General features: G+C 33.8%; 1 protein-coding gene and 1 long non-coding RNA gene across 3 annotated transcripts in view; both read right to left on the reverse strand.

Moving 5' to 3' along the window:
* The window catches only part of LOC123550495 (tonsoku-like protein), a 48,604-nt gene extending 35,372 nt beyond the window's left edge, over positions 1-13,232 (reverse strand). Inside the window, exons 1-6 of the mRNA XM_053545885.1 lie at positions 13,113-13,232; positions 10,484-10,579; positions 4,087-4,258; positions 2,374-2,597; positions 1,864-1,936; positions 1,343-1,514 (exon numbers count right to left, since the gene is read on the reverse strand). Of these exons, the coding sequence (XP_053401860.1) occupies positions 1,343-1,514; positions 1,864-1,936; positions 2,374-2,597; positions 4,087-4,258; positions 10,484-10,579; positions 13,113-13,143 (768 nt within the window). The 5' untranslated portion in view covers positions 13,144-13,232. The remainder of the gene's footprint in view (positions 1-1,342; positions 1,515-1,863; positions 1,937-2,373; positions 2,598-4,086; positions 4,259-10,483; positions 10,580-13,112) is intronic.
* Positions 5,557-9,579, reverse strand: LOC128557737 (uncharacterized). 2 transcript variants are annotated; one of them, XR_008371361.1, is made up of 5 exons: positions 9,406-9,579; positions 8,307-8,425; positions 7,636-7,758; positions 7,165-7,261; positions 5,557-6,719 (listed from the first exon to the last, which is right to left on the reverse strand). It is a non-coding gene; the product is annotated as an uncharacterized LOC128557737 (long non-coding RNA). The 2 variants fall into 2 exon arrangements; XR_008371360.1 differs by having other exon boundaries at positions 7,636-7,778.
* Positions 13,233-14,279: the final 1,047 nt, after the last annotated feature.

Genomic DNA, 14,279 nt, shown 5'->3' on the forward strand with positions numbered 1-14,279 from the left:
GGGGGCATAATTTGCCCAAAATACATGTCAGAGTTATGGGACTTGGTGCTATCAACTAGTTCTATAACCCCGAAGACACATGTGAAGTTTCAATTTAATATCTGTAGTAGTTTTGAGATAGTTACTTGCATGTAAAACTTTAACCAGGATTTTCTAAGTCCAAAAGGGGGCATAATTTGCCAAAAATACATGTCAGAGTTATGGGACTTGACCCAGTGAGGTAGGTAATTGATCTAGAAAAAGAAAATATAAGTTTCAAATCTATATGCCTTCTAGTAATAGCTGTATGTACTTGCACGCAAAACTTTAACCAGAATTTTCTAAGTCCAAAAGGGGGCATAATTTGGCCAAAATACATGTCAGAGTTATGGGACTTGACCCAGTGAGGTAGGTAATTGATCTAGAAAAAGAAAAAATAAGTTTCAAATCTATATGCCTTTTAGTAATAGCTGTATGTACTTGCACGCAAAACTTTAACCAGAATTATCTAAGTCCAAAAGGGGGCATAATTTGCCCAAAATGAAGGTCAGAGTTATGGGACTTGGTGCTATCAACTAGTTTTATAACCCCGAAGAACATGTGAAGTTTCAATTCAATATCTGCATTAGTTTTGGAGATAGTAACTTGCATGTAAAACTTTAACCAGAATTTTCTAAGTCCAAAAGGGGGCATAATTTGCTCAAAATACATGTTAGAGTTATGGAACTTGACCCAGTGAGGTTGGTAATTGACCTAGAAAAAGAATAAATAAGTTTCAAAGCTATATGCCTTTAAATGATAGCTGTATGTACTTGCATGCAAAAACTTAACCAAAGTGTGACGCCGACGCCGACGCTGACGCCAGGGTGAGTAGAATAGCTAGACTATTCTTCGAATAGTCGAGCTAAAAAGGAAAATCTTTCCAACAGGAAGAAAGTAATATAAAATCATTAATATTTGTGGGGGAATAATTTTAACAGACTTTGTGGTTACATCAATCCATGAAATCAAATCCTGACAAATAAAATGTTTTATTTATTCTATCTTTGCAATTTAAAATCCATGAATTCACATCCCCATGAAGCTGTTATTTTTCCAAAAACCACAAGTTTAACACCCATAAAACAGTATATGAATATACGATGTATAAGCAACACTTTAAAACACCTATAATTGGTAAACTTGCATAATTACATTTTTAATCAAGAAGTAAAGTAACCATCATTGGATTAAATATGGCAAATTGAATTTGCACAAGGTTGTGCATTTAAACAACCAGCAAATGTTAAATGACATGTCAATGCAATAGCCCTATCAATGAAGACATTTACATTACAGACAATTAAGCATACAAAATGCTTACCTGTGTTTTGAGCCAAAGAGCATCTGTCTCCAATGCTTTATTTTTCAGTTTCTTAGCAGTTGTGTACGCCTCATCTAGAAATTTCCCAGCATCCTCCAACTTATTGCATTTAAGGTAGATATCTCCTAAAGCCTTCTGACATACATATAACATATCTATTAGGTAATGTTTCCTGAAATAAAACATTACAAATATAGTAAGCATGGTTCTGAGCTAAAAATGACAGGAAAATACCACATAAACACAACATAGTTTTCCAACCATAAATGCAAGCAGACATTTCTTTTTATATAAATTTAGTAACAACAACCTACAACGTACAATATGACCCCCTTTACCCAACATGAAATCCCAAACATTGACCTTACTGTAAGTGTTCTACAGGCACGTCAGTTGTTTAACAAGATATTACCAATAATTTATTGTGGTCTATAGTCTATAATAAATGGCCATAAAATCAATAAAATTATATATCTCATAACATTTATAGAAAAGTTATTTCCTTTAGCTGAACTACTTACTGACATAAAGACAAAGCTTTATTTAGGTACTGTCTACTGGTGTCTGAATCTTCTAACCCATCATACACCAGACCTGTAATGATTGAACATAACCTTTGAAACTGTATAATGATTTCAAATTTTAAACTTTTTTTTCCTGTTTTCTGCTACTTTCTGAAAAAAAAACAAAAAAAAAACACATACTCTCTTCACATGCCAAAAGTTTGCAATTTTAAAACAATTCACACATCAATTTAACATCCTGTAACTTGATTTGCCTATTTTTGGATATGTATTGTTTTGTGTGATCATTCAAGTATTACAGCTTTTGATAAAAGGAAAGTTACATTTATAAATTATCATCAGGAATCCTATGTAGCTCCTTAACAAAGCTCTGTAAGTTTGATACTTAGCTTGTTTAACTAACAAACCTCAGTCAGATTAATTCTCAATAGACATGCATACCAAATTTCAGTAGATAATGCTTCAAAAATTTCTGCTGTCATGAGTTCAACCTCTTGATAAACTCACCTAAGTTATAAAAATTTCTAGCCTTCATATCAATAAATTCTTTCTCATCAATGGTGGCTTTTAGCTGATCACATATCTCGAGACTTTTCAGATAGACATTTTCTGCTTTCTTACTGGCTCCCCTCCTCGTCTTCATGCTGAATGACCTCTCATTACTCTGTTCCAGAAAGGTGTTACCAATGGTTGTCAGGGCACGCTGTTCTTCCACTAAATCGTCACATTCTCTGAAAATATGGTAAAACAACAGTAGTTGCTCATGAGTTTGTGTCTGATGTAGGTTGGGTAAAACTTGCAATGGTTTTATTTTAGCTAATATTTGTGAACTGTGAACTTTTTTTAGGCACCAATTTTCTACATTTCTAGGTTTAGAATTAAGGTATTGGACCCCTAATAGTAATGTTTAAAAATGGCATTTGCTTGGTATATTCTTAAAGTTGACCATGTTTCACACTGTGTTGCAAATTTTAAACAACTTTTACCATGCCGTTTTTTGTAAATTTTGTATATTTTATGGTATTTCCACACGCTCAAGAAAAGACAAAATTCAGTGTGATGGGCACTATCTAAAACGTTTGCAGAGAATTCATTACAGCGTTAATTTTGATAAAAGAAACATCAAACTATTGTTAAACAATTATAAAACACAAAATAAAACTGTAAAAATAATTTTTTCTAGGGTGCCTCAAGTAAACAGATTTTATGAGACAGAATGCTAACTGCAACATTGAAAAATTAAGGTAGAATCCTGTGGGTCTGTTTTGAATTTTGCTCACTTCATTCAAAAATAACCTTGGGACAATAGTAAAACCTACCTGCATTTCTTCCACAATATGTTATCTAAAGAATGAAGGCAAAAGAGAGAACTTTTACCGCACGTAACTCAGTGTTTTTAAAGATGTCTTACTCTACCCCTCCTGATTCAGAGGTAAATTCACAATGAACAGCAAAAAATCGCTTTGTACAATACATCCATAATTAGTCTTGAAAGAAGTAAAAACTTTCTAGAAGAAAAGGAAAACATGGGAAAAAAATATTTGGTCCCAGTGGGGTTTGAACCTACACCCCACCCCCCCTGAAAATTGCAGTCAAAGTAGGTTTATGGTAGGAACTGAATACTCTTCAAAAAGGAGATACTCTATTATGGGTCCAATACCTTAAATTGCAATGAACAACAGATATAAATACTATTTTACTTCAACTTTTGAAATCCATTATTTCATGGTCCCACAAAAAAGCAACAAACTAATTGGTGGTAACCACATAAGATTTTGATTATAAATTTAATAATAACACAGTACAAATGATTTCCCTTAAAAATATTTTAAAGGGTCAAAATGTCTTTGTTTAAAGTTAGGCTGCCAAAAGTTTTGTTATGAGTATTAGTAACTATTTCTTGTACTGTTTTCAATAATTGTTTTTTCATGTATTGTCAAAGGTTTGTCTACTGATTAACTCTGTAGGAAGTATTATGGAATCCAATGTTTTAGATTATCTCCCTTTATGAATCTAACTGCAAATTCATGTGCAATATTGAAAGCAGTACTTTCTAACCACAAAATTATTCATACTCTCGAGATACTTTAGATTCATGTAGCTGCTCAATATTTTTGACATAAAATTAAAAGCATTATTATTATGGAACTTAAATGGTAAGTTTCACTGTACTAAATTTATTATCCCTTCTACTGTTCACCAATTCAACATTTCTGATACCTTGCCAATGACAGATATTTCTCATGTAAACTGTGTGCCTTTTCATAGTCTTTCTTCTTGCAGTAACACTCTCCTAGTGTTCTGAATGCCACAGCAATATCAATCTTCCTGCCCAGCACTTCCCTCAGTCTGAGGGCTCTTTCATGCTCCTCGACAGCTGTCTCAAATTCTCCTGAAACAAAATATTTCAAATTAAACCAAAGATAAGATACAAATACTATCCATCATCTGACTGGCATGAATGGAGTTAAACTTAATCCATTCCAATGGCTACCAGTACCACTGGTTATGCTACTGCTTGACTTGAGCAGCCTTCAGGTCATTATAATTGTCAGAAAATTAATTTAATTTTGCAGGCAAGGAGTTTTGTGCATAAGTTTTGGCAAAAACAGTTATTTGCTGCTGATAAAAATTGATAGAATTTGAACTTTGAACAAAAACTGAATGGGCATTTTACTGCTTGAATGGAATTAAAGTCTGTGGATGATGATCAGATCCCGACCAACTCAAATACAAAATCAACAAAAACAAGTTCCCTGCGAATTTGTGAAAATGCATATTTTACAGTATCCAATATCAGTTAGTTTCTATTAAGGTAGTTCATCCCATCTGACAAACCAGAAGAAATGGTTAAGTCATTTTTCCGGATAACATACATTGAATAAAGCCTGGACTCAGCAGACGGGAAAGAGAATCATTTTATGAATAACTAGCAACCTGTGAGTAAATACCTTAACTCTTATCATACTAGACACAATAATCGGATTGATTCTGCCTTTGCAAATAGTGCAGATCATGATCAGCCTGCACATCTGTGCAGTCTGATCATGACCTGCACTGTTTGCCATTCAGTCAGTATCTTTTTGTTAGCCACCCCTTCAGAGACCACCAATTCAAAAAAGCACAGGGAACTTACTAGGAATGAGGTAAGTGTATAACTGGGAATAAGGTAACGTCTGTGCGTTCTGATTGGTCAGTCATGTAAACAAACCCAGGAAGTAATTATTTTTTCAAAATTGACATTTTTTCACTGCATTTACAGTATTTTATTATACATTTTGACAAAATTTGCTACATTTTATGTGTATTTAAAAATGTTACAAAGGGCTTGGTTCACTTATAGGTTAAAATGGCACAACATCAAATGTTGTTGAAATATTATTATAATGAATGATCAACAACTCAGAATGCAAAATCTCATATTTTAATTCATTTGAAATTGTGCTGTTGCCATGGCAACCGATTGATTTTCTTTATGGAAACACGAAAATCTCTTGTAACAATTACATCAAAACGTATAATTAACATTCAGATATGCTAAGATATAACCCTAAGCAACGCCTATAATTTGAGGCAAAAAAATATATGGTTGCCATGGAAACGGAGATAAAAATGAGAATATTTGCTATGTCTGTTTTTTATGGAATAAAACCAATTTAGGTCATTCTTTAAGAAAAATAACATATGTAATTTGTTTGTGAAGATCATTATTCATAAATAATACAATATTTTTCTGTTGCTATGGTTACAATGGAGTTGCAGTATATGCTTCTATGAGACAACAATGACGTTTTTGCTAAGTTATTGTAGAACACTTTCAGCATTTACCATTACATGTAAAAATAAAAAAAAATGCACCACTGAAAAGTGTTCTTCAAACAATGTTTTTTTTTCAAGACATAATATAGAACAACAGAAAAATGTTTCCATGGTTACGCAGTTAATTCCGTAAACATAATACTACATAATCTCATTTAACACACAGTAATAGTTTAAGAAAAATGCCTTATTAAATGTCTTGATCATATTAAAAGAGTTAGATAATACTAACGGCAATAATATATAATTAGGCATACAAAAACTAAATTGTTTCCACAATAATCCAATGTATGTTTTACAAATTATACATATATTGTGCTTTCAAGACAGGTTAAATTAATTGTTCATGAAAAGGGAAAATAAACATGATACTGCCTACAGAAATGATTACATGCAGTTTGAATACAGCAGAAAATTTTCGTAGATCTATATAATCCAACTGTCGTAATGAAAAAAATGTACATTACTACCATATATGTTACAATTATTGTTAAAAAATCTTCCGGTATTTTTGAGGAATTTCACATTTATACTGTGTTCAGCCTTACATGTATATAGTGAGTCAATATTTAACAAATGCATAGTACTGCTGACACCATAAAGTTGTTAATTCAATGTTTACATAAACTATATGTATCATTTGTTCTTTTTCAAATATATGGAATTTGGGTCTAGTACATCTTCAAAAAATCAAAAACACTTTCAAATTAATCAAAATTTCAGAGCTCTTTCTCTGTATTACTTTAAATGTTAAACACTTTTTTCCATTCATTCTTCGTTTTAAATGACTTGAATTATCAATTTTAATGGCTCTGACACTGCTGGTTTTGAGCATACATTGCTGTTGCTGCAAAGGGGTGCTATTTCATTATACAGGTACCACTGTCGACTGGCATCCAGCTCAGGAATGGTAATACGGTTGGTGAATTTGCCTGTCATGCCAACCCCCTGCCTAAAAATATTAATCTCCGTCTCTGTGTTGAAGTTATAATCCTTCAAGAATACTATCTATACCAGGTCATGCAGAAGACATTCTGTAATGATAAATGTATCAAATATTTAAGACAAAGAACACATAACCTTTTCATCAATCCTGAACAACAGCATTCCAAACGACATCCCACACATAATTACATTAAATAACATTTTAAAATTTTATTACAGTAATAACTTCTTTTCATGAAAAAATTCAACCATCGCACATATTCTACATCAAGTAAGGGCCATGATTTTGATCTCATTTTAACAAATAGTTCTTTAACCTGGTTAAGAAAAAACAGTTACTTTATTAGAATTATGTTATTTCTGATTAACTTGCCTGCAGTGAGCTAGACACTCTTTAACAACACAAAAATAAACAGAAACTGTGGTATTTTAATGTAAGTGGCCTCTTTACAGGAAGATCTCTGCAGCAAGTTTTGTCAATACTTGATTATTAATAAAAACATAATTGATTAAAGAGGCTCAAGCCAAATATACCTAAACATGTTCAGGACTGAATTCTGTATGCCGTGCCTCAATCAGGTTGTACTCCAAGTCATCATGTCGACCCATCATAACAAGCCACATTCCATAGCTAAAATAACGGGTATATTTAAACAATGAATTCTTAAACAAAAACTTCTAAGTAGCAATAGTGAGTCCTTAGAATATAACATAGCATCACTTTATTAAAACAAATAAATGCCAGCTACACAGTTTATTTTCTTACATACACACCTAAGTCTTAATACAGTATGTTGTGTAAGTATGCAATATTCAAATTGTAATTCAATGTTTATCAGTGGAGATATTATTTTTCATTTAGATAAAATTATGCACATTATATATATAAACTGGAAACTAGTGACTTTCCAAACTGAAGTGTATGAACACACTGTAAAATTAAATATTTCAACATCAAATTCTGTGTGCTTAATAAATATTTCTTTATTTATTGGGAATTCTTACCTTATTACAACACTTTTCTTATGTTGTCCACTATAATTGTCCATATGTAATGAAACATTCTTTTCTCCATAGCCATGATGCTTGAAGTGATGGTGGACCATAGATACCACACTGTTTGCTCCTCTTCCAACAGCATTAGTGTACTTTTCATACAAAAACAAGAACAGTTTATAAGAAATGTATTAAATTCTTATCAAAAATGGAGTGAATAAACACTGACCAAACATTTCATCCTTTCTTATAGATATTGCTTAACATTAACTTGTATTTATCAAAATATAATTGAATTCCAATTTACAGTGCTTATGATATAGCATCTTTATTATAAAGCAATGCAGTATTTTCAACCCAATTTCAGGGATTTACAGAAAGTTTAGTGAAAAAAAAAACCCATAGAAATTAATAATATCAAGTCTTAACAAAACATAACTTCCTTTAGATAATTTTACTTGACAAAATTTCTGCAAAGGTGTCACTATAATTCCAATGTAAAATGTGCACTGCAGGCCTGAAACTTTTATTCATAGAGTGTAGAATCATGATTTGTTTGAAGACTATGGAATTTAATTTAGTGATATATGGAATTTCATAGTTAAAACTGATATTGAAAAAGTCCATTTGAGGATACTGACACTGATATGAATGTAAACACTAACTTCAAAATCTTATACCTGCATGAGGATTCACAGAAATACAAGGGCCCTACTTGCTGAGCATAGTATGGGGTCAATACTTGTTGAGCACTCAAAACTGCAGTGAGCCTTTATATTTCTTACTGCTGGAGGTTATCCTGGAAATATAAAAAAAAGAATTTCTCATTTATTTAGTAGCCTACCAGCATGCTGTCTACCTGTAATGGCAGTAGTGAGAATGAAAAAAGTAGTTTTTATTGTAATTTGCATGTAGAATTTTTAAGAAATTTTCAGGAAGTCTATTTTAGTTGCTATAATTACAACAAAAAGTGACAATTTAAAACACCACTTTTCCTGTGTTATGTACTATAATGTTCAATTTTCATAGACTCCACTGTGCATAATGACCATGTAATTATTAAATTGTTCACATCTGTGACAGTTTAAACTGTTCACATCTGTACAATATCTTGTAATATTGGGCTATTCCAGAAAATATCCACCCCCTCCCTGTGGAAGCAGTTTTTTTGGTACAACCTGAGAGGAGGGGAGGGGGGTGTGTATTTGGAAGGATCCTATTGGGAGGAAGGGGAGGGGGGTATTTGAGGTAACTGGGGTGTGGAAGGGGGAGGGGGGATATTTTCTGAAATAACCCGAGAGGAGGGGAGGGGGTATTTGGAGGGATCCTATTGGGAGGAAGGGGAGGGTTTTTTTTCCCCAGGTAACTGGGGTGTAGAAGGGGAAGAGGGGGGTAAAATGTCTCCAGGAGGGTGGTAATTTTCTCCGAAAAAACTGCTTCCACAGTGGTGGGTGGATATTTTCTGGAATAGCCCATTCCTGTTCATCAGTTCATTACAAATTATAGATAGAAAGTTTCATACAGAATGTAGGCCTACTTAACATAGTAGATGCCCGACTGTCTTGGCTACAAGTATATTCTGCCATCATGAAAACTTACAAATACACAGGAAAGATATTAAAAGTAGATCTATTTGACAGCAGACAGTCGAATCGAAATGTCAACACTGCCATTTTTCGCTGCAAAGTTGTGTCTTCGATAAGTCAACAAACGAAGCGGTCTGTCCATTTTGTTTTGCCTCCAATTACGAATAAATTTATAATGAAAATTAACACTTACCATAACAATTATTAAATCCGCCATGCACTTTAAATATCCGCGTGTATTCAGAGCAATAACTGCATGTATTCTCTGACCCAGTTTCAGACATGTATCCACCGATAATGGCGTGTTGATTTCAAAGGGAAACAATTCGCTAATTCACTCATTAGGTTTGTGATATTTCACTAAATGTTGAAACGTTTAGTAAACTTAAAAATCTTCGTCCGATATTATTGATTTTAACACTAGCTCTAACGGCTGTTGCTTGAAAAACAAATTAATGAAAACAAATATATAATTAAGTGACGTCAACTTCAACGTCATTTTACCGAAACCGAGGCTTGTGTAATTTCGGATAAAAATGTGTCTCTGAGACGGACGTTTTTTTCGTTTTTGAATATGGCGGCATTGCTCACCAGCGATGATTTTTGCACTTTTTGTTGGTTTTTCATGTACGAAGTAGTGGTTAAAATATTAAGACTGGTAAAGGATGCCGCCAAGGCGAAAATCATAAATAAAGTCTCAAATTTCATGGAAAATTCACATTTTTTTGGAAAGTGGGGCATGTTTGGAGTAATATGTAAACACAACAACACATTATTCTTCAAAGTTTATTACTTATATATGAAGCATTGTGTTTACTTGTTACGAACAGCATATGTATCAATGTAGAATAAGTAATGTATAATATGGCTAAATTCGGTGCCATTTACGTACATTAGTGAACCATGCCCTTTCTCCCGCCATGTCAATGATGTAAACAGCGGGTCATTTTATTCACACGAAAATTAATTAAATAAAGTATCACTATTCACATGTTTTTCGTCCGATATTTTGGTAGAACTAAGATAGTTTTTGAAAAACTTGTAATTAGATATACATGTTTCGATGTATGGAAGGCCGTACACACCATAATGTTACAATGTAAGTAACTGTAAATCTATGGGAAAACAATTGGTGGTCTCTAACCTAATACTGCTGTCCAAATCGAAAGATGGACAAGTTCGTTATAGAAATTTAGCAGGGTAAGGGTTAAAAGTGCACAGTTAATATAGAAACAGTGAAGAACTCTTAATGTCATATAAAGAATGGTTACCATATTTTTCATAGATGTCACCGATGTAGTTTGAGATCCTAGCTTCATTTTCCAGATTGCCTTTTCGTTCGGCTTTAAATCTCTGCTTCTTGTAAGCTGAAAAATTACGATAATGGACACGCTGTAATGTATTTGCATAAAGTTTGATAAACCAACAAGAAACAACTTCCTTTGTAGATCAGTGTTACTGAAATTATTCATAATATCTTTTGTGCTGTTGTTGGAGCCTTCTAACGGTTGTGTTGACACTACTGAATATACCTAACTTATTCTTCCTCAATTGTATTTCCTCTTACAGACACTCCCAGGCCTTTTTTTATGCTGATTTTAGGGCCGAAATTCGACCCCATTCCCCAATCTAAAAAGTATACTTTTTTCCCCACCTTGGCCAAAAATTCCCCATGCAAAAAAAAAAAAAATGAAATTAGTTTTGATTTTCAGTCCTGATTTTAACAACTTTTCAGCAAATATATTCTTCCAAACAATGATTTGGGGACCTGGTACCCTTCCCCAAATTTACAAAAAAAGGGCTGACTCCAGTATAACTTTAACATGAATTTCAGTTGTGAGTCAAATATCTGTAACTTATCATGCCTAAAGATTTAGGTCAATTTATTTATTTTCTGTTAAATGCAGCAATACTGACTACATGTTGATTTGCGCATGACACTCCGTCTCACTGACGTAACATTCATGCCAAATATAAACAAGATTGCTCCATGTCAAAGTTATGGTCTGGACAAACAAATCCGGACGGACGTACGCACATACACCGAACAGCCATTTGGACAACTATGTCTTCGCATCCGCAAGTGGGCTCTACAAAAACATGGAGCTGCGTTCAATAAACGCTTGATGCCCCCAGTGGCAACCTTGTTGATAGATTTTGCACCCCGAGTCCAAAACGAGGTCAAGGTCAAACTGAGGTCAGGTGATGTTTGAAGATGAGGAATGGTCACAGTTTACATCTGTATTAGTATCAATTCATTCTTGTAAGGGGTATTGATGCTAGACGAAAAGGTCCCATTTGGTTAACCAGATGGCCCATATAAAGCAACCTAAGTCCAAAATGAGGTCAAGGTCAAACTGAGGTCAGGTGATGTCTGAAGTTGAGGAATGTCACAGGTTACATCTGCATTAGTATCAAGTCATTCTAGTAAGGGGTATTGATGCTAGACGAAATGGTCCCATTTGGTTAACCTCGTACGGACGGACGAACGAATGAACAGGACAATCACTATATGCCTCCCGCATCAGTACATGCTGGGGGCATAAAAACAACTAGCTATTATAGCATCATGTTCATTGTTTAAGATATTAAATCAATAGACTTTTAAATTAGATATTAAAACAATACTGCAACAAATACCATTATTCTATCAGTAAAATTAATTGATTAATTATCAACTGCAAATAAATCGAAAGAATGCACAGAAAACATACATTAATAATAGTTAGTTATCATGCCTTAATGCTGTGGTATTACTTTTTTATAATGTTTATAATTCAATTGATTTAACATAATGCGGGTGGGTGCATGCTAAAATTGTCAAGTAACCAGTATCTTTAGTCTAAATAATGAGACCTCGGGCAGACCAATTTTACACTTTGATATTTTACGTTGTCTACCTAGAGGTCTCAACCAGAAACAATCAAAACTGTGGTGGAGACTGTGGTCAATTGAAATTACGATTTATCAGTAGTTACGATTTTTCTTTAGCCCTAACTGCTTACCTGTTGTTTTAAATCATAAATAGTAAATAAAAAACATAAGAACAGGACGTATTTATCAAGAATTTCTGTTGTAAAAAATTTAAACCTCTAACGTTTCAGTCGTCTTCATGTAATGGCGGTCGGAGGCGTGACCAATGGAAACGCTTCGTGTAGTAATGTGTTTACCGGTGATCGGCCATTTTGCAATATGTAGTACACTCGTGTTAAACCTTGGCATTTTTTTAACTGCCATAGTTTGAATTTTTCTCAAGAAATCTCGGTAATATATACATCATTGAAAAGGAAAAATTACAGGCTTTCTATGTATGTATTTCTTTTTTTTTATCCGTTGCATTATTATAACATAATTCCCGCCCAACGGATTCCATTGGGTGTTACTTACGCAAAGAAGAGGACAGTGCTACCACATTCTTAACCTTTTCTGGTTTGTACTCGGAGGCGGATATCGACAAGTCAAAATAATATAACGATATTCAACTCTCGAGTACAATTATTTGGACTACCAGTATCTTATACTTATACGATAAGCAGGAAAACTTAAGACAGTATTTTTAGTTGTATCAATAACAAAAGTAATTAACACGACTTTCCAGACATGACCGTCGAGTAAATAAACAATCGGCAAGATGGTTATGCAGATAGCCTCGACCAATGCCAATGGCACGGCTTCACAAGATAACTGCACACTTGTCACCTCAAGAGCTTCCACTTCCAGACAATACATTGTTCAGAGCTCATGAAATGTTTCAGCATTCTTTTAAAAACTATTATAAACTTTTGATCTTGTCCGCTAAAAACAAATCGGTTAACAAAGACACTGAAGTTGGTGAACTTTGATAATTTATTATTTCAAAGTCAGTCTTTGACGAATGCTACATCTTCTTCAACTACTTACACTCTAATGCTTTCTCGTCTTCATTTTCCATGTCAAAAACTACAGATAATCAAATATAAAGTAAATGTCAAAGTTACATATTTTTGTTTTTCGCGGAAACTTCCTGCGCATGTACAAATCAAATAACCCAAAGTTTTCAAAGTACCAGAAAGGAAAAATAGGACAGGCTCTAAACCGCTAACGAATAGGTTAAAGTTTTAGTTATCAAAGTAGAGAAACATGAAGGGGTCATGGTTACGGTAATGCCTGTTCAATATTAAACTACTGAACTACTTAAGTGTTGGGAGGAAGGGGTTCTCAGGCGGGAGATCATTCCTCTCTACTATAGGCCTAAGGAAAGACTAGAATTTATAAAAGATAGGTGGTATATAATGGCAGAATTTTCATGTTAGCAGGTGTGATAACTTTCCGTGGCGTTTACAACGAGTTCATTTGCAATTGCACAGATAAAGGGGCATTCGCTAGAATTATTACTTTACACAATTTATGTGACACTAGATATGGGACTGGAATAGGAAAAAATCAATGAGGCACCCATATTGAACTCCCCAGTGGTGTTTTTTGCCGTTGATCTGCACTGTTCGTTAATGTGTTGTCTATTTGTTTACTTTGTTTCTATTTACGTGCATATTCATAAAGGTGGTCAATCACATTTGAGCAACATTTTTCTGACATTTTTCAGTTTTCATATATTCTGTAAGGAATATATTCACACTGGTTAGGCAAAACGACAGTCCTTGCGTTGTTACGTCAGACCGAGCGTATCTGAGCGCCAAGGCTCGAGAAAAAATGGCGAATTCAGATCACGATATTCAGGTGAGGCACAGTTTTTCCTTTGTATTTTCCATCATATGCACAATTTACATATATGACTAGTCTTACGGAATATCCAAACCATATCTCCTTTCGTGGAAATATTTTATTTTACTGGAAACAGAATAGTTTCGGAGTAAAACGAAACAAAGTTCAGCAAGTGATGTTTCAGTGACGATGAAACATGTAAAATTGTTTACATTTTGTCCTCTGGTTTTCAATATCAACGTTATTCAGCCATGTTCTGGTACCTGAAGATACTGTGAACATCTATTATGTTGCTACCGAACTTATTTTTGTTAGTGGGTACCGATCGCAATACACCGTTTGTGTTCGAGAACCACTATCGTAAAT

The sequence above is a fragment of the Mercenaria mercenaria genome, chromosome 6, assembly GCF_021730395.1.
Source record: "Mercenaria mercenaria strain notata chromosome 6, MADL_Memer_1, whole genome shotgun sequence".
NCBI lineage: Eukaryota > Metazoa > Mollusca > Bivalvia > Venerida > Veneridae > Mercenaria > Mercenaria mercenaria.